At 37.8% G+C, this 21,118-nt stretch overlaps 1 protein-coding gene and 1 non-coding gene across 7 annotated transcripts in view; one reads left to right on the top strand and one right to left on the bottom strand.

Annotated features, from left to right (window-relative positions):
* The window catches only part of HPSE2 (heparanase 2 (inactive)), a 711,059-nt gene that overhangs the window by 541,641 nt on the left and 148,300 nt on the right, over positions 1–21,118 (top strand). For all 6 annotated transcript variants that reach the window (XM_045040537.1, XM_023240819.2, XM_045040539.1 and 3 more), the window contains one exon: positions 16,390–16,483. In XM_045040537.1, the coding sequence (XP_044896472.1) occupies positions 16,390–16,483 (94 nt within the window). The remainder of the gene's footprint in view (positions 1–16,389; positions 16,484–21,118) is intronic.
* On the bottom strand, positions 20,225–20,331 carry LOC111557143. Its single transcript, XR_002737002.1, has one exon. It is a non-coding gene; the product is annotated as a U6 spliceosomal RNA (small nuclear RNA).

Raw genomic sequence — 21,118 nt, 5'->3', positions numbered from 1 at the left:
AAAACTACACTTTACCTATAGAGGACAAGGATATGAAGTACAGTGATATGAAGCAATATGAACAAAGATACGAAGTCTCAGTAGGAAACCATGCAAGCATGAAGAGAATTGTGTGAAATAATTAAAGTCAAAAGAAAAAAACTCACCCACATAGAGTTCTATATCCAGCAAAATCATCTTTGAAATGTGAAGGGGAAATAAAGGCTTTCTCAGACAAACAAAAACTGAGGGAATTAATCACCAGCAGATTTGCCCTACAAGAAAGAATGAAAGAAGTGTTTTAGGGAGAAGAAATATAGTATAGGTCAAGAATTCAAATCTACATAAAGGAAAATTGTCAAGGAAGGCATAAATGAAGGTAAAATAAATCTTGTATTTTTCTTATTTTTAATTGATCTAAAAGATATCTGTTTAAAGTAATAATAGTAACAATGTATTAGATAATTTTAGTATATGGGTAAGTGAAATGAATGACAGCAGTACCAAAAGAGGCAGGAGGGAAAATTGAGAATAATGTTTTAAGTTACTTACAGTACATGTAAAATGTTATATTTTTATTTTTAAGGTACATTTAGATTAAAACATATATTGGAAACTCTAGAGCAACTACTTAAATTTTTGGAAAGAAGTATATTGCATGCTAAGAGAGGAGATAAAATGTAATGATATACAATGTTAAATTAAAACCAGGAAAAGAGGGGACCAAAAATAAAATAAAATAAAAAACAAAAAAAATATTCAAGGAAGAGAAAATACTCATATAGTAAATCTTAATCCCAACTATAGCAATGATTACTTTAAGTATGAAGTACAAGACACCAATTTAAAGACAGAGATGTCTGGAAAAGTGTTTTGGGGGCTAGTTGTTGAATGGTGAGGTTTGGTGGGCTGTGCAGAGATAAAGTACAGAGGCCAGGATGGCAATTTGAGTTTTGGGGAAACCAAAAGATCCCTGAAAGAGAGATGCCCCCCCGTCCCATTTTCCTATTCTTCTCGTCTTTACATAGTTCCTTCTACTCTAATTGCCCAGCATGTAACCAGAATATTAAGTGAAGTTTTACTATTTTGCTCTTAATTTAGAAATCAAGCTATCATCTTCCCTCTCAAAGAAAAAAAGAAACAGAATTTCTTTGCTTTTTATTTCTGTCTTGATTAAATTTTGGTTAAGTCTTTAAAATAAAGAGAATTCTTTAAAGGGGGGCTGTTCTTCTACCTAAAAATCTTTGTAGTCAGTTTGTTTTTTCTTCATGTTCAAACAAAAGCTCCTTTAATCACAGAGAAGACAACCTGCTAATGCTTTCCCTGATTCTCAGCCTGTTTTATGGTTTAATGATGACAGTGAATTTGTAAGATATTTGAAGGAAAAAAAAAAAAACAGGACATTTTAGGGTATGATAAAAATTTCAATTTTTTGAAGGTTTTTGAAAGGAAGGATGGTAAGGAATCATTTCTTTGTTGAGAGGTATGTGACATTTTACCTTGAAATTATGACATTAAAATTTCTACTTGCTAAATAAATCTAATCAAATCATATGTCAGGTACAAATCATGTAATTATACATTCTGAGTACTAGCCCAAGGATTTGAATTTTATTTCATGGTACTGATGTGATTTATCATATTTATTCAGCTAGAAAGTAAGTATATGTTGTGATTAAACATGATACATATCTAACTTCAAATATTGGCCTGTGCCATTTTACTAACAAGATATTCAACTTCTCTGAGACTCATTTTTCCATATGTAAAACATGAACACGAATAGATTCTACCTAGACTCCAGAATATAGCTAGCATATAGCATGAGTTCCACAAGTGTTTATTGAACAAATAATCTCATAATATTGTGTATTATAAATATATATGATGCATGACACATACTAAGCATTCAGTAACTGTTAGTTTTATACTGTCATCAGCATCCTTATCGTGAATTTCCCTATTTGATTGGAAGGGGACATTCAGCTAAAATGGAAGAGGGTGTATTATTGTTTCTAGGAGAGTAATGTCTAAGTATTTCTCCTAAACAATCAGAACTAGGTATCTTCTAGTTATAACCAATTGAAAATTTGATATTTAAGGTGTCTTATTTATTATGGAAGACTCATAACAGCCAATTATATACACCAAACTTACCTTTCATTATAGAGGCAGCAGAATGAAGTTTTCAAGCAAATAGAAACTTAGGAAAAAGTTAGTTATGCACAAGACTTTGTTGAAAATCTTCTACTTGAAGATGAAGTAGCCAAACAAAAATGGAATCATGATGGGTAAATGGTGGTAAAAGGGATTGGTTGTAAATATAAAATAAATTTAACTATTTTTATATTTAAGGATTAAGATTAAAAATTAAAATTTCTGGTATTATAGTTAAAAATAAATTATAGAAATTTTAGCTTCCAGAAAAGATGGAGTATACATACTTTTGCTTATTCCTCTATTTAGGTAAAACTAAAGCTCTAGCTATTGTTTGTAGACATGAAAAATTCTGAAAGATGGAAAGAATAAGGTAGCCTAGGAATCAGGGAACAGCACAGTGGTGAACTCCTTGGTTTGGGGTTTTTTTGTGTGTATGGTGTTTTTTTTTTCTGCATAGATCCCAGACGTGGTTCTAGAGGAGCTGGCAACCGAGAAGCACCAACAGATACAAACAAAACATGCTCCAACAAAGGCCAGCTCTCCCTATCCAGAGGTCCAGGAAAGGAACAGCCTAGCAAAATAGAAAAATTTTAGACAATAACCACTGTACTCTAGTCAAACCCCACAGAAAAACCATGGTACTGTCCCCACCCCAACCCCTGCCAGCAAAGGTCAAACAAAATGCTGAGACTTTCACCCTGACCAGACTATGAATAAGCATCTCAAAAACCCCACTGGGGTGCCATCAGTGAAGGCCTAATGAGGAGTGCTGGGGTTTTCACTTCTGCTAGTTTATAATGAAGACCCTCTCTACCATCCCACTCAGTGTTAGTGGAAACAAAATGGGGAACCTGGACTCCTACCTCCACTTGTCAGGAATGACACATCTCTTCCCCTCCCCTCTGGGATTCTGTCAGAAGATACCTACTGGAGACTCAGGACTTTCACCACTATCCGGCAGTAGTGAGGTTACTCCACCATTTGTGTCAGTGGAGGCCATGTGAGGAGCAGTAATGAGGCACTCCTACCCCTTGAACTTAGGGTAGTATATCAGTAGTATATCAGATGTCTAGTGGGGAGTTGGAACTTCTACACCCAAGCACCAGTAATGAGTTCCCCTATCTCCTGAGTGTCAGTGAGGGTCAGGTGGGGAACCTGGACTTCCAACTATACATGACAGTGATGAGGCAGTGTTCCCTTCTTACCCTGCCAGAGTGGTGTCTGAGGAGGCCAACCAAAACAGAAGAGTTAAATAAGATGCAGAGTCTTATAACACAATTCCCAAAATGTCCAGATATCATGTAAAAACTCACTTGTCAGGGAACCTGGGTGTCTCACCCAGTTGAGCATCTGACTTCAACTCAGATCCTGATCTTGAGGTTTAAAAGTCCTGCATATATGATGTATACAAGTTAGCTCAGAGCCTGGAGCCTGCTTTAGATTCTGTGTCTCCCTCTCTCTCTGTCCCTCCTCTGCTTGTGCTCTCTCTCTCTCTCTCTCTCTCTCAAAAATAAATAAACATTAAAAAAAATTTTTTTAATCATTTCTCTATCAAAAACCAGAAAAATATCAACTTGAATGAGAAAAAATAATTAATAGATGCAAACATTGAGATAACAGAAATGTTCAAATTATCTAAGGATTTTAAATCGGCCATCATAGTGGTGCCTGGATGGCTCAGTCAGTTAAGTGTATGACTTCAGCTTAGGTCATGATCTCAGGGTTTATGGGTTCCAGCCCTGTGTCAGGCTCTGTGCTAACAGCTCAGAACCTGGAACCTACTTCAGATTCTGTGTCTCCCTCTCTCTCTGTCCCTCCCCCACTCATGCTCTATCTCTCTCTCTCAAAAAAAACCTTTAAAAAATTTAATAATAAAAAAAATCAGCCATCATAAGACTATTTCAATGAGCAATTACAAAAACTCTTGAAGCAAATGAAAAAATAGACTCAGAAAAGAAGTAGGAAGTCTCAACAAAGAAATAAAAGGTATGAAGAATAACCAAATGGATGTGAAAATACAGAAAATGAAATAAAAACTCAGTGGATGTGTTCAACAGCAGAAATAAAGAGATAGATTTTTAAAAACCAGTGAACTTGAAGAAAGAATAATAGAAATTACCCAATCTGAACAATAGAACAGAGACTAGACAAAAATAAGATAAAATAATGAGCAGAGTCTCAAGGATCTGTAGGACCAAAACAAAAGATCTAACATTTGTGTCAAAACTTGTCTATCTAGCAATCTCTATCCCGCAAAAAGATCCTTCAGGAATAAAAGGGAAATCAAGACATTTTCAGATGAAGGAAAAAATAAGAGAGTTTGTTGACAGAAGACCTACCTAAAAGAATGGCTAAAGTAAATTTTCTAAAAAGAAAAGAACTAATAAAATATGGAAACTTAGGGGCGCCTGGGTGGCTCAGTCGGTTAAGTGGCCGACTTCAGCTCAGGTCATGATCTTGCGGTCCGTGAGTTGGAGCCCCGCGTTGGGCTCTGTGCTGACAGCTCAGCGCCTGGAGCCTGTTTCAGATTCTGTGTCTCCCTCTCTCTGACCCTCCCCCATTCGTGCTCTGTCTCTCTCTGTCTCAAAAATAAATAAACGTTAAAAAAAAAAAAATATGGAAACTTAGAGCATCAAATAGGAAAATTGAAAAACAGAAAGGTAAAAGTTGAATACATGCAATAGACTTTATTTCTCCTCTTGAGTTTCCTAAATTATGTTTGATGGTTGAAGCAAAAATTTTAACACTGACTGATGTAGTTGTCAATAATTGTAACACTGGCTGATATGGTTGTCAGTGTTGGAGAGACATAGGAGTAATACCCTTCTCTTTTTAAATTTTTCATAAAAACATTTCAAGGGACTAGTATCCAATATTCATTATTACTTATTATACTTTAACTTCTTTCTCTTCTATTACACTCAAATACCATTAAATTTTATCTATTTTGTTAAGAAAACAATATATAACATGATAACATTGCTCTAAAATTGTTGATATCAGTGTTTTATTATGAATATATATGAATATATATCATGTATATATATATACATAATATATATATACACACACATACAAAGCTGTCTGCAGTGATTTTCTCTGAATGTTGATAAAAGTGGTGCATTGGGGTATGGTATTATTATTAAACTTCTTTGTACTTTTTGTTATCATGTTAAAGTTTTAAAATGAGTATGTATTTTTATTACAGAATCATTGTTTTGTTTAAAAATTAGTAAACCATAAGAGACTCTTAACTACAGAGAACAAACTGAGCATTGCTGGAGGAGGGGAAGGTGGATGGGGGGATGGGCTAAATGGGTGATGGGCATTAAGGAGGAGGGCACTTGTTGGGATGAGCACTGGATGTTATATGTAAGTGATGAATCACTAAATCCTACTCCTGAAACCAATTTTATTGTATATATTAACTAACTAGAATTTATTTATGTATTTATGTATTTATTTATTTAATTTTTTTAGAGAGAGAAAGCATAAGCAGGGGAGGGGGAGAGAGAGAGGGAGACACAAAATCTGAGACACAGAATCTGAATCTGAAGAGTCTAAGCTGTCAGCACAGAGCCTGATGTGGGGCTTGAACCCATGAACCTTGAGATCACGACCTGAACTGAAGTCGGATGCTGAACTGACTGAGCCACTCAGGCACCCCTTAACTAACTAGAATTTAAATAAAAACTTGAAATAAAGAAATTAAAAAAATAAATATTATGAATCAAAAGAATACCGCAATTGAAAATAAAGTATTTAAAGGAAAATTACAATTTTATTTTTAAATATTAGTGATACTGAAATTAAATCACACAATAATGCAATACTGAAATTTAAAATATCCTGCTAGAAATGGTTTCCTTGGGGTCTCAAGTAACATTTTCTATGCAACCCAGAAACTGATTTTATGTTTACCACAGTCTTGAAATCTAAAAGATGAGTATGTCTCTCCATGTCAACCTCTTAGTCTCTCTTAACACATATATACACATATGCATGTGTATACACAGACGTATGTTCATGGTAAATAATGTCTTCAAAGGTTTTGAAGGCTTTCAAAGGCTGAGAGCCAGCCTTTCTTTTTAAATGGATAAGTGGCAATTGTCATGAAAAGAGATATATTGATGTAAGATTTTCTCTAGGTGTAATATTCTACATGGTGAATATACTTCAAGGAGGTATAGCTCTATGACACTGAATTTGCTGGGAATAAAAGTTAAATGCAGAAACTAAAATGTATAGGATGTTGGCAGGTGTAGTTACAGAAGCAGTTTCTTTGTGTGTGTGTGTACATGTGTGGGTGCGTGTGTATGTGCATGTGCACATTTGTGAACATTGGGTATCTGTACATAAGCAGTCTCATGCAAGGTAGAGGTGAACCTCTGGGTTTCTGCATATGTGATGTATGCAAATTAGAATATGTGATTTTCTTCAGAGTGAGAATGCCTAAATAAATCTACCTCAAACTATCATTGTCCCTCAAAGTGAAAACTCCGGTTTTCCACAGAAACCTACTAGAGAATACTGAATGTAGAGTTAAAAGACTGCCACCTACTGATATGTGACCTTTAGTAATTGGCCTGCCTTCCAAAGTGCAGATTCCATGTCCTCCTTGGTCAGCAGTAATTGCTTTGGTCACTGTTTTCATCCTGGACAGATATTCACCTTGCCTAGATGTAGAAGAAGAAAGATGATCTCTCCCCTCATCAACTATTAGTCGCATGGCATAAGAATTCAACCCCCTGTTGACAGTCACCCAGTTGATTCAAACTAAAATTAACTAGGATTCTCTAGGTTATTCTTTTTATTTTCATACCAGGGACCATTTCTTTCCAAAGGATGCCTCTTTATTATGAACTGCTGATCAAAAAGATTGGTGAAATGAAGTTTTGTTGTAACAAATACCTACGCACTAGTAAATAGAATACTAATTGCTTTAATAAATAAACCCCCAAATCTCAGTGGTCTAAACAGTTTGTTTTTCATTAATGTCATATCCAATCCTGATATACCTGATAGATGGCCTTATATGTGGTCATTCCAGGACCCATGCTTTTTCCATCTCATGACTTCTCCTTGGAGACTTTCCATTCCTCTGGCGGTGGGGAAAGAGGCTATATGGAAGACATGTTAATTTCTGCTCAGAAGTGATACACATCTCCATCAAGTTCAGCCCGGAAGTGATATATTACTTCTGTTCACATTGCTTTGGGCTGATTAGTCTTTTAAGCCCCTTTCCTTTGACAGTGGCAGAGAAATAATAGGTTCTGGCTGAGCAGCTGCTTCTTGGCAAACAGCTCTGCACTATAGAAGGAGAGCACCAAATTTTGGTGGTCAGTAAGCTTTCTCCACCCCATCCAGGGGCACAAGCTCTGGTGAATGTGGAGCTCACTTCATGTGCCTACCCCTCTGTCAAAGATCACAGCCTGAGTGGTCTTGAAGTGGTCTTGAAGGATAAGTCCTTCAAACGGTTGTTTTATATATTTTGTCTTGGATTTTGAGTTGTCTGTGACAGAATGGTAATTCTTACACCAGTTATTCCATTATGGCTGGAATAGGAAGTAGTTCTTGATTTTAACCCCAGGCTTTCTTTTTTTTTTTTTTTTAATTTTTTAAAATGTTTATTTATTTTTCAGAGAGAGAGAGAGAGAGAGAGAGAGAGAGCAGGAGAGGGGCAGAGAGGGAGACACAGAATCTGAAGCAGGCTCCAGGCTCTGAGCTGTCAGCACAGACCTCACAAAGCTGTGAGATCATAATTTGAGTTGATGTTGGATGCTTAAACGACTGAGCCACCCAGGCGCCCCTAACCCAACATTTCTTAAACCTGTTTGACCATGGAACCACTTTTCTTCATATAACAGTTATTAAAAGACTTTGAAAAACATTTTTGCAGGGTAAATCTATACCACCTCCATTCCTTTACTTATCTCCCCAGCTGTTTGCTTTTGTTGTTTTGGTTGTTTTTTTTTTTTATTTTGTGGTAATGTTTTGTTTTCTAGAGAAATTTGAGTTTAGCTCAGTTTTGTTCAATTGATCGGTATTGTTAAAGTAGGCAAGACTAAAGGCAGTTGGAAAGCAATTGTACTGGATTACAGGACAGATGAAGTAAACACAGTACTCTCTAGCTCCACATGGGCAGAACAGAGAAGGAGGAGTGCTTGCTATCTTTTGCTTAGTACATACAAGATCTCGGGTTTCCTACTTTATCTCTGTGAGCCACAGTTTGTAACCTGCAAAACAAGGAGTGTTCATGACGTTAAATGAGACCCATTATGTAAAATATCTAGTAAATAAGAAGTAACTTAATACATATAAGGCTCCTTCCTTCCTCTTTCTTCTATGTTCTCCTAGTTAGTAAGGCACTAACTTAATTATAGTTAAGTTAGTTGTGCTATTCTGCTACAGATATTGACAATTATATGAAAAGATGCCAGGGAAAGAATGAGGTAACCATATAGGCAGTTCCCAATAAATAAACACTGAGTCTCAAAAGTATTGCATATAGATGGTTAGGTTCTAGTAACTTAGAACTTGACATTCTTACTATTGATGCCCCACAGTTAATTGGCCATGAAGCTAATGACTGAAGCTTTGAGCCCCTCACTTATCTTGGCTCCCCAGAGTGCAGGAGATGCTGAAAGTTGTAGAATGTTCTAGGTGGAAAGGGGTAGAGCAGTTTGCTATCAGGAAGTAGTACTATGTAAGCATTTCTGATAAATTGCTGAAAGAGCTCTCAGAAAAAAAAGAGTTTGATTCTCTAAGTTTCTGGGGGGTTGTTGTGATGTATTTTGTCACTCTAAATGAATATTTACTTTTGTACCTAATTTTGTACTTCTGATTTCTTTTTCTTAAAGATGGTCCCACAAATTGTTTAAGTTTCAGAACTCAAACACATGGATCTGCTCCTTCCCACACCTTTGGTACCATCATCTGCTACTATTCTGAAAAGTCCCAGAGATGCTCTCCTCAGAGCCCACTCTGATGGCTGGAGCTGCAGATAGCTTTCCTTCTCCCTCCTTGTCTTCCACACAGCTCACCTCAACATCGCTAGTATCAAAGGTCAGCTGTTTGAGCCTCTGCCAAGACATTGTGTGTCTCTACATACACCTGGTCCACTGGGGAGAATGACCTGGGCTCAAGACTCAGGGCCCAAAGTGTGCAAGGAATTAGGAGAAAGAAAAGGTCAAATAAATGGGGCCCTTGGCAGTAATTGTGCCTCAGGGCCACACTTTTGGCTCATTGTGGATTAGCTTATTCAGGCACTCATGCTTTTATTAAATATAGTTTTTGAGTACCCATTATGTGTCTGTGGGATTTTCTGCAACCTTGACCTTTACTTGTACCATTTTTCAATGATAACATTTTTCCAGAGTACAAAACTTTATAATTCCTGAAACTTTTCGTCAGCTTGGTGACTCCTGAATGGATTTATATGAACTAGTTTAAGAAAGCTAAAGAAACGAGGGGTTGTGGGAGGTGAGGTGGGCTAAATGGGCAAGGGGCATTAAGGAATCTACTCCTGAAATCATTGTTGCACTATATGCTAACTAATTTGGATGTAAATTAAAAAAATAAAATTTAAAAAAATAAAATAAAAATAAAAAAAGAAAGCAAATTACAAATGGAGAGTAATACAAAAACATACAAACTTTACAGAAAATTATTAGAATGAGGATTTATACTCTGCATAATGTTCGCTAAGGGTTTGGTTGTTTCATGAGTGGGACATTTGTATAACAAGTTTTATTTACTTATCTGTGTGTCTTAATAAACTTAATAAACTATTAAAGTTTGAAAAAATTAATTAAAAAAAGAAAGCTAAAGAAATATCTATATTCTGTAGGATCTTTTTTTTATTTGTAACAGTTTTTCATCCAGGCTTTACCTGCCCAAAGTTGTTCAGAACACAAGATAAGAAGGTTGACCCAATTGCAAAGAAGATCAAGGATAAGGTAGCCTCAGAAAGAAAACCTAAAGGCAAGTGTGAAGAACAATGTGCTCAGCAGGAGCCCAGGATGAGGGCCTTTGGAGGAGGGGCAAATACAATTTATAAAGCCTTAGAGTGACTCAAGTCAGCCTCTCCAGTGTTTGGCTTCAAGGTGTCAGAATGGGTTTTATAGGTCAACAGCGTTGTTCTAATGATTATCCAAGTTTCTCCCCCTTCAGTGGGGAAGGCCCCAGTTTTATGGAATTACCTGCCCACTCAGCAGGCTGGGTGTTAGAATTCAGAGCAGACTGCCCCTCCTCCCTGAAAGCAGCAGGCAGCAAAATAGGTCCGGAAATTCCTGAGCATTGGGAAGCCAGCACTAATGCAATTACCTGAAATAAAAGAAGGGGTCAGATAATAAGGGGCAAAGGTTTTTCCTTTTAAAGTAAAGAGCCAGGTAAACAAAACCAGCTGCCCCTGGAGCCAACAAATTCTCCTCATTAAATGTTTTAAGAGGCTAATGGGCATAAGTAGCTAATTGCAGTACAATCCTAAAGACTAAATCTAGGGTCCTGGAGAAGGGGGAGAAGGGGGATCAGGGTAAAAACCTGGCAGGCAGAGGTAGAAAGGAGATGAGACCTGCCCCTGGCAGAGGATCCCAGATGGCCAAAATGGAATTAAAATTAAAGTAAGAATAAGATGATTTGACCTGGAGTCACTAATGTTTCTGTCAGTATCCTTGTGGGATGGGCATGGCTGGGACAGTTTTAAATTTATACACTAGTAGAATAGGATCTGGATTAAGCTTTTTAAATAACTAATTATGGGAAATTTTATGTGCATTTACTATGAAAATCTCTGAAAGGCTATACAGCAAAATGTTAATGGGTTTCTCTAGGTGTTGGGCTTAATGGTGATTTTTCGTTTTCATATTTTAATTTTATTTATGTGCATCTTCTAATTTGCCTATAATGAACACTTATTTCTTTTATAATAAATAAAGGGCAAAGTTTTAAATAAGATGAAAGGTAGTAAACTAGACATAAACATTAAGGGGGGCATGAGAGTTGGTGAAGGAACTGGTAAGAGGTTTTAGTTACTTTGTATACTCTGCCATGTTTCCCACCTCCCCAGATGTGTGCTTGATATGACCTGCCAATCTAGAGGCCAGCAGAGGGAGGAATAATGGTTGCTGGTATTGAGCCAGACAGGCTATTTGTCCACACACAAAGGTTTCAACCTCATTGCATTTGTAATAGTTCCCAGAAATGTTATTTCTACGCAGACTCTCTTGGCTTCAGCTTTTAGCTGACCAACTCAGCCACTTGTGGTTTGATCCTAAGAGATGCTGAAATTTCAAGAGCGCTTGGAGGAAGAATATGATTTACCTAAAAGTGTCCATCTAAGTGTTTGTAGAACCAACTGTTCTGCCAGGGTTTATGTGGGAGACGCCAAAGCACCTCTAATTAATGAATTTGCTTTCTCTCAATCCTTACTTTCTTCTCTGATTTATTTGGTCTTCTGACACTTTTGTAACCATTACTAAATTAATTAACTCTTTGGAGAGACTGCTTAATAGCTAAGAATCATCTTTATCTTCCCAATGAGAAAGACAAAGGAAAGCAGAGAGAGTTGCCCTCAGGTCACTGGACAGTCAGTCAGGTGGAATCCAGTCCCATTTCCTTTTATCCAGTCTTGGTTAGAAATCACCATCTTCATCATTTTTAATGATTTAGTCTTACCAAATGGTTAAGTCAGGCTATGCTTCCTCCTTCATGTGATATAGCAGGCTCTTACCATAGGCAATCACTATCAGAGAACAGAAGGTCTGTTAACAGGCAGGAATTTTTCAAATAACCACAGATTATTGACACTGAATGTTTTCTTAGAAGCATTGCATTTATGAAGGGTAAATGTAGCAAGCTAATTATCCAAGCATACCCAAGAAAAAGGCTTACGTTTTGTCAGACTCACATCAATGGTTAAATTGGCCCCTCTCTTAAAAGTGACACTAAATTATGGAGACCATAGTTCAAAGTACCATGGAAATAGTACAATATATATGTGTATTTAAGGCAGCACATGAATGTTGCTGGAACTCCAGTATTATATGGGGATTCCTTTGACATCCAAATGTAAATTTGACTCAGACTGAAGATATTAAAAAGACAATGTGGTGGTGGTCAAAGTGGGAAAAGAAAGGACTCTTAGCTGAGCCAAATGTAGACAGAGGCAGTGCCCAGGGCCATAAGCATTTTAGAGGGTCTCTGACCTCTCTGTTAACTTCTCTTATCTTCTTGGAGAACTCATCTGCAGCCATGACTTCCTCCATTACTCGTAGTTAGAAGACCCAGGTCTTTTCCTATCTCAACTTTTATCTCTACCTCCTCCTCCTATCTCCACTGGCCTATTGTGTATTTCCTCTTTGATGTTCTCTGAATCCTTGATATCTCAAACAACATCATCCGTCCCCTTGACAAACCTAAAACCTACATGTTTTTGGCATCAGTGTTCTCCAAAATATTCTCTCTCACAAGCTCCTGGTCATCACTGATTCCCTTCCTCTTTCTCTTACACTCTATAGAAGCCTTATTTTATTAGTTTTTCCTTCACAGTGTCTCACTTTTACTTCTTTCCGTGACCCAGATTCTTGCCTGCAGTATTGAGATAAGATAACCTTGTCACACTGCTTTCCTGCCTGGAGCTCTCCCCTCTCCAGTCTAATTCAAAGTCCACAGAAATAGCCTGAGACCAACTGAGAATGATTGAATCCAGCTTGTTAGGTTAAAAGTGGGGCCAAAATGCCTCTAAAAAGCTTAAGCCAAAGTTTTTATTGGAATTGCTTCCCCACATGTCACATGAAGGAGAAATTGGATTATTTCTTGGTCCAAGAAAGCAGCCATTGAGTGGACAGTAAGAGGGAGCAAATTTTAAACTTATATTAGAAGAGCCTTTCATGGATTCAAGCTGTAGTACAGTGGAAAAGTAGTAGTAGTATATGAGAGTGGGTTCTCTGTCCTAGATAATCACTTCTCAGGGATACTGTAGCAAGTTTACATGCTTTAAGCCACATGGCCATTAAGGTCTTCTCAAACTCGAAATTTTTGCAATGGAAACACCGCTCTTACCATCCCTTCGTTTGCCTCCCACCTACCAGAAATCCAGAGTCTGTTTTTGCTGTTCTGTACTTCCCTCATTCCAAATCATGCTCTCCTTCAGACAGATATTCCCCTGCTCACCTCATCTCATGCCTTTCCAGTCTAGGTTGCTGCTTCCAGTAACCTGGAGGGTACATTTGGTTCTTGAATATCTTTTATGTGCCAGGATCTATGCCCAGCATTTTTCCTGATTTAATTGGTACAGTATACCCTGAAAACTGTGGGTTTGGGATTCTTTTTAACCAACTTCAAAGAAAGGGAAACCTAATATAGGTGGTAGGTGACAAAGCTGAAACTGAGCCAGAGTTTTCTAGGTTCCAAGTTCTGAGTACTTGAGAAAAGAGACAAAAAGAAGGAGTGGAGGAATGGGAGGCCCCTCAACTAATGACTAGGTTGGGTAAGGAGGACATTCATGGGAATCCGACACATTGAAAAAGTGCATCTGATATTTTTATTTCAATAAGCATTAAACTATATGTGTTGCCAGCAAAACTTATAAATTATGATGTTTAAAATAGTTACTGAAGATTAACAGAAAAGAGGGGACAATAATATATTTGATTAAAACATAAAAGAACACTAATTACAGTGCATGTGTATCATGTGCCTAGTAATCATATAATATAGTAACAAGTATTCATGTCCTTCGGTGTGTATTAGATTAATATTGCATGAATTATTTTTAATTTTAGTATTACTATGTTTTGGGGCACCTTGGTAGCTTAGTCAGTTAAGCATCTGAATCTTGATTTCTGCTCAGGTCACAATCTCACAGGTCAGGAGATGGAACCCTGTGTAGGGATCTGTGCTGACAGCGCAGAGCATGCTTGGGATTCTCTCCTTCTCTCTGCCCCTCCCCTGCTTATGCTACCTCTCAAAATAAATAAATAAATATTTTAAAAATATTACTATGTTTTAATATACCTAGTTTCCATGTGGCAAGCTATCTAATCACACTTTAAAAAAAAATCAGTAATGCTAATAGTTAAGTACTGATAGGAAGAGGTTGGGGTTATAGGTAATGAACATGGCCATACCCAGCACTGTGTGTTGTACACAATAAATGTTTATTGGATCTGAGTCTAGTATCTATACCAAGAATGAAGTGAAAGGTCACGTCATTGTTTTGTTTTATTCACTAATGAAAGTAACCACCAAATTTTCAAAATCATGTACTTTGACATAGTAATTTTACTTTTAGGATTCTGTATTCATACATAATTTAACCATCAGTCCCCTGTTGTTTATGACCCCATCTTTGCAGCTGAAAATGAAATTAAAAAAGAACTAAGAGTTGTTGAATGCCTACTATATGCCATACACTTTAGGTTTAACTGCTTAATCATTGATTAATACTGAGAAGTAAATATGTTACCTCTTTTTTTTTAATGTTTATTTATTTTGGAGAAAGAGAGAGAGAGACAGAGCATGGGCAGGGGAGAGGCAGAGAGAGAGGGAGAACAGAATCTGAAGCAAGCAGGCTCCAGGCTCTGAGCTGTCAGCACAAAGCCCGATGCAGGGCTCAAACCCATGAACCATGAGATCATGACCTGAGCCCAAGTCAGATGCCTAACCAACTGAGCCACCCAGGTGCCCTGATATGTTACCTCTTTTAAGAATAAGAAAACTGAGGGGCGCCTGGGTGGCGCAGTCGGTTAAGCGTCCGACTTCAGCCAGGTCACGATCTCACGGTCCATGAGTTCGAGCCCCGCGTCGGGCTCTGGGCTGATGGCTCAGAGCCTGGAGCCTGTTTCCGATTCTGTGTCTCCCTTTCTCTCTGCCCCTCCCCCGTTCATGCTCTGTCTCTCTCTGTCCCAAAAATAAATAAAAAACGTTGAAAAAAAATAAATAAAAAAAAAAAAGAATAAGAAAACTGAGGCATGTAGAGGCCAATATCTTGCCCAAGTTCACACAGGTAGTAAATAGCTGATTTGGAATTTGAACTCAGATATTTCTGGGTCCAAAACCCATACTTTTTCCAACATACCAATGGTTTAAATGTTGGATTTCGTGGGAATGTCTGAGGTGGTAAAGGAGGCCAAGGGGAAGGCTGAGTAGGTGGAACTCACATCTCACCCTCACTTCAACTAAAGCACCTGCTTTACAATTAAACAAATTTTTTAAAACATTCTAATACATCATGCATTGATATGGGAATTTAAAATTAAAAATAATTTTCACATACTTCTATAATATATACTGATAGGTTGATGTCTTATTAAAAATGAGATGATCTATCATTAGCCATCAGCTGGGGAGACCTGAGTGGGATGGAAAAGGCACCCAGGAGTCATAAGCATTTATTTTAATTCAGTTGATTTAATTTGGAATTTTGTAAAAATGGGGGTGGGGGAAGTTTAAGATAATAAAGGTCACCTAAACCTGGGCCAGTCTTAGCTTAGTCTTCAGAGTAAGGATTCACAAAGAGGGGCCTCACAAAGCTGGATCAATCTGTTTTGGTCAAATGTTCACAACATACTATCAGCACAACTAACATAACCTGATAAAACCCACAGTGAATGCCGAACTTGTTCCTACTATTTTAGGAGAGGGCTGGAAGACTAAGTCATCTGTCTGATTTATTTCTTCATTCATTCATCCATTCATTTATTCTGGAGCTGGTTGGTAGGAGAGGGTTGACTACAAAGTGAACTGGAGATGAAACCTTTCAGACCCACTCACTACACTGTATCAGATTTTTGTGGTCAGTATTTGTTTTCTTATTTAAAGGTGTGGAAACCTATAAAAAATGTTTGAATATTCTTTCTAAACCTGTCACATACCTTTACTACTTTAAGGTGGGGACAGGGGTGGTATGGGATGGATGTTAAATTACTCTTCCTGGGGGAAAAAAGAGTAAGCTTTTCCTCCATTACTTAATCTGTATTATGGATTCCTGTCCACTCCTACAGAGCAAGCAATGCAGGTTCATGTGACAGAGGTTGGAAAAAAATGACTCCACAAATGGAGGTAGAAATGAAGAAAATAAAAAGGAGATTACTTGTTTGAAAAACACCCAGGGTAAAAACTTTTCAGGATGTGAAAGCCCAAGTGAACTCTGGGCTGTTTCCTCAGGCAACAGAGACCTCTGGTGAGAGAAGTGTATTTGTAGTCTCCTGTTCAAGATTTTACCTGATTCTTATTTTATTTTTATTCCAGTTGCTACATTGATGGCCGGGTGGTCAAGGTGATGGACTTCCTGAAAACTCGCCTGTTAGACACACTCTCTGACCAGATTAGGAAAATTCAGAAAGTGAGTAAAAGTCTCCTGGGAAGAAGGAGTGAGTTTGGGAGTAAAGCAAGGAAAAGGTCCTGGGGTCCCAGCTGGATGTTAGCACTGTGGGAACCAGGGTAGAAAAATAGTATAGTCCAGATCTCCCTTTCACAGCTGATGATTGTTGTTTATTGTTTTTAAAATTGAGAACAGTTTGAATGTGCCATTTCAAGGTTTCAAAGCTTCTCTATTTTAATAACAACTATTTTGTAATAGCTTGCTTCTAAATTGTGAGTTTCTTAAGGGAAGGCTAGATTTGCTTTGTTATTTTCTTTTTGCAGGGGCCTATTTGGGCCTACTTTAAAGAGAGAATGATTATGTTCATTCAGTGAAATTCTTGTCTGGGGCATTGGCCATATTTATTGGTTCTAAATAGTGTTAAATATCTCAGCCATATATACATTATTCCTAGGTGTCTTAGAATAGCCAAATAACACCTTACTTTTGTAGAAATGTGGGAGAAGCTGTATTATATTAAGTAATGGCATGTAGGTCCTAATAGCAAGGCACCTTTGGTCAACAGTTCTCACACTTGAGTGCAGTCAAAATCACCAGAGGTTGCTCAGAAGGTTTACGGTCTCACTCCTGATGTTCTGATTTAGTATGTCTGGAGTGGATCTTAGATACCTCTTTCTTAGTAGTCATCTGTCAAGTAATTCTATGCAATGCAGATAACATTTGAAATGCACTGGTTAGTTAATTCTGAACTGTGAAGACGTTCTGTCTGCAATTTCCATCTGCCTCTACAAAATGATATCACATCTTTTGTTGCCTAGTCAGGTCATTTTTCCAGGTAATGAGGACCTTTTGAACATTCAACTACATCTTGAGCAAATTAAACAAATCTTTGCAGAAAAATAGCAGTGGGTAAACCCCCATTAATATGGGATGAATGAATAAATGAATGGACAAATGAATGAATGACTCATGTATAAAATTATCTGTGAAATAAAATTATGCTTGGAGTAATCATAGAAAAGCACTTTTGATTGGTAGAATGGTAGTCTATATGCTTTTTTTTTTTTTTTTTTGGTATTCAAATCAATGTCCTGTTCAGATTACAAAAGCTTTTTCAGTCCTCTTGTTCTCAAAATGTTTTAGCAGCTAGGAAGCCTCAGGCCTTCTGGACTCCTATACCCCAGTCTATCCCTCTGGGGATCAGGTGCACTAGCCAGTATTTTTCTCTGTCACTGCCTCCTACCAAGCAAAGCCTAAGAGAACTAAATAATTTGAAATGTCTCTGCCAGTCTCTGTTTGACATTCATTTAGGTTTTAATATTTAAATATTTAATATTTACTGAACACTTAGCTAGTACCAGGCAAAGTGCCAGGTGCTGGGGATACAAAATGGAATAAGACATGGTCTCTGCCTTCAAGGAACTCAGAGTTTTAAGGTTTAACAGCTTCTTTGAGCAGGTTGCAAAACATTACTTAAGGCAGTCAAATACCCTATTGAACACTGCAGTCTACTAAGCACTTTATGCTAATCTAATATTATATATTATTCTCTAAAAGGAGGGAGGAATGTCTTTCATTCATTCATTCATTCATTCATTTGTTTATTCTTCCATCCAATAGATATTTATTGAGTGTGTACCATGTTCTAGGCATGATTCTAAATGTTTGTGTTACAACAGTATACGTGATAGACAAGTCCCTAAATTTTTGGCTTTTCTGATATTAAATGTAATGACCTGATCAAAAGGCTGTCATTGGAAGTAAAATGATTCAGCGGTATCATGGCACTGAGAGTGAGGGTTCTAACTGTGCTCTTGTAATTATTTAAGTAGAACAGTTAACTCTAGGTCAGAACTAAGACAAAGGTGTTGGGAGTTAGGTTCTTCCCTTTCTCCCCACTACCCATTACTCTCCACCACTGCGTACTTCTTACCCACCACAGAAGGTTCAAAGACTGAAATAAGTGGCTAAGCTCATCTTCTGATGTGTCCAGGCAGGGCCAAAGGAACTTAAAGAAAAGAGCTCAAACCCTGTGCACAACTGAGATTCAGACCTCTCAGAGCATGTCTAATGGACTTGGCTGGGAGGGCCAGGTGCAGTTGCAAGGAGAAACAGTGGAGCCTCTAAGAGAAATGACCTGTATAAAGAAGGTGCCTGGCAGGGGTCGGCTAGAATTAGCAGTAGAACCTGATTTCACTTTTGGCTGTTGCAGATAGAACATGCCAGAGGTCCTCTCAGGACCTAGGTTAGGGTTCTGGTTATGATGTGCTGTGCAACAAATTACCCCAAAACTTAGTAGCATAAAACAACGATTTACTGTGTCTATGGATTCTATGGGTCAAGAATCCCCACAGGGCACTATAAGGATGGCTTGTCTTTGGCTCATGATGTCTGAAGCTTCAGCTGAAAGACCTGAAGGCTAGGGTGACTCAAAGGCCGGTGACTGGAATCACAAGGCTTGTTCACTTGCATGTACTGCAGCTGATGCCAGCTGTTGGCTAGTACCTTTGTCGAGTTGATAACTGGAATACCTACATATGAACTGTCTATGTAGCCTGGGTTTCCTTCCAAGGTTCAAAAGTCAGATGCCCAAGAGAGAGAGCCAGGTGGAAGCTGTACTACCTTTTCTAACCTACCCCCAGAAGTCACAGGGCTTCACTTCAACCATAGTCTATTCATTGAGACAGTCATCAAGACCAATGGAGATTTGAGGAGAGAGGAAATAAACTCTTCTTGATGGGAGAATAGCAAGATTCTAGAAGAGTATTTAAAACCAGAATTATTTTTCGAGTCATCTTTGGAAAATACTGTCTGCCACAGTTTCATCTGCCCTGTATCATTTAGTAGCCCTTCCATCATTTCCCTGTCTAGTTTCTTTTTCCAACTTTTCTTTTACAAGCTCTCACCAGATATTGCCTTAAATGGGTATCTGCTGGAGGTGTTGCTGGATCACAGATTCCCCAAGATTTGATTTATGGGGTAGACATTCCCTTGGCTGCACAGCCTGGACCCAGTGGCTAGGGCCTCCAAGATGAGAGTCTCTCTCACCACAGCCCAGGATGTGCTAGGTACTGGTCTGCTCTGGGGAGATAGGGACTGGGAGACTAGAGAAGGGTCACCAAGTTTTGCCAGTTAAAAAGTTGCTTTAGCTGTTCCTGAAGTCCCCTGTGGGTGGGTGGGGGGTCTGGGGAATTAGAGTCCAAGATGCACACCGGCACAGACTGGCCAAACTTTTTTCTTCAAACTTCCAAAACCAGTTTATAGAGGGACCAAGTAAGATTTTAATGCATATATACCTAGAACCCTCATCTAAAATCTAAAAGTATAATCTTTGTTTCTACTCTATTTTGAGAAGCTCACAGAAATTCTAATGATCCCCCTTAGGCCTACAGTGATGGGAAAAGGGCAGATTTCCTACCAAAATCAATTCATGAAGGAGTGGTTAGATAAATCAGTGATGAGACTGTTTGAATAAGAGACAGAATATAGGATTTGAAGTCTAATGCTTGATTTGGAGTTCAGGCTTAGCTGTGTAACCATGGGTTGGGTTATTCACTTAACTTTTCTAACTTTGTTTATACATCTGTAAAATGATGGTGCTAAGAATACTCTCATCTTTCCCTTTCATGGAGATTAGGAAAGTCACATGCGGCCCTATTTTGTTGATTGCTATTGAATGCTAATCTTATTGTTATTACTATTGTTGTTTGAGTTGTTGTAGTTTTTTGTCTTTATTTTATTTTGTTTTTATTTTTATTCCATAAAAATATGGAACGCTTCACGAATTTGTGTGTCACCTTTGCGCAAGGGCCATGCTAATCTTCTTTGTATCGTTCCAATTTTAGTGTATGTGCTGCTGAAGCGAGCACTATTGTAGTTATTTTTAATAATAATTCATATGACTGGAGAAGCTTCCTGCTACCTTTATCCTCAACTTGTTCTTTGCTTTTTTTCTTCTTTCCTCTTTCTTTGAACCCTGGGGAGTATGGTAGGTGATATTTTTGGCATCTGAAAGGCAGTGACTCAATTGCTAAAAACAGCTGTGGTTTTCAAATTTGGACTGCCATTTACAGAAGAATTCTCTGTTTTCTGAGCAGTGGGCAAATTCTGGTTATATGAAAATCTACATTATGTATTTGAAAGCCAAAAGAGACAGTGTTTGGACAAGCCACTCCTTTGGATGATCTACACATTCTCTCCCTTCTTTTAGAATAAGGATAATCATCTGTACTTTGGGAGATGAGTCAGGGGAAAGAGTTGAGAATCTAACAATGTAAGCAAGAGTCAGATGGGAAAGTAAGAGATGTTTCGGATACAGTGCAGATGGTATAGTGTGGATACCTGGGCTGACTCCAAAACAATGACATAAGAACCAAGAAGAACCACTTTGGCTTAAGTCACTTGGACCCTATGATTTGTGTCTTCATCTCCTGGAGGAATCAGAAGAGGAAATAACACTTTTTGATATTATTTTCAGCAATTCAATAAGCACAGGCAGGAGTTGGTGAAATCCCAGTCATAAGGGAAGTATTTCCAAAAGTACTGTCCATATGATTGCATTTTGAATACTAAATAAACTGGACAATTTGCTTCCCTAATATTTGAAAAATTCCTTCCTTCTTCCTTCCTTTCTTTCCTTTACTTATCAACTGTTTA

The sequence above is a fragment of the Felis catus genome, chromosome D2 (genome assembly GCF_018350175.1).
Source record: "Felis catus isolate Fca126 chromosome D2, F.catus_Fca126_mat1.0, whole genome shotgun sequence".
In the NCBI taxonomy this organism is placed as follows: domain Eukaryota; kingdom Metazoa; phylum Chordata; class Mammalia; order Carnivora; family Felidae; genus Felis; species Felis catus.
Note: the sequence above shows the minus strand (reverse complement) of the source record. Positions and strands in the feature narration are given on the sequence as shown.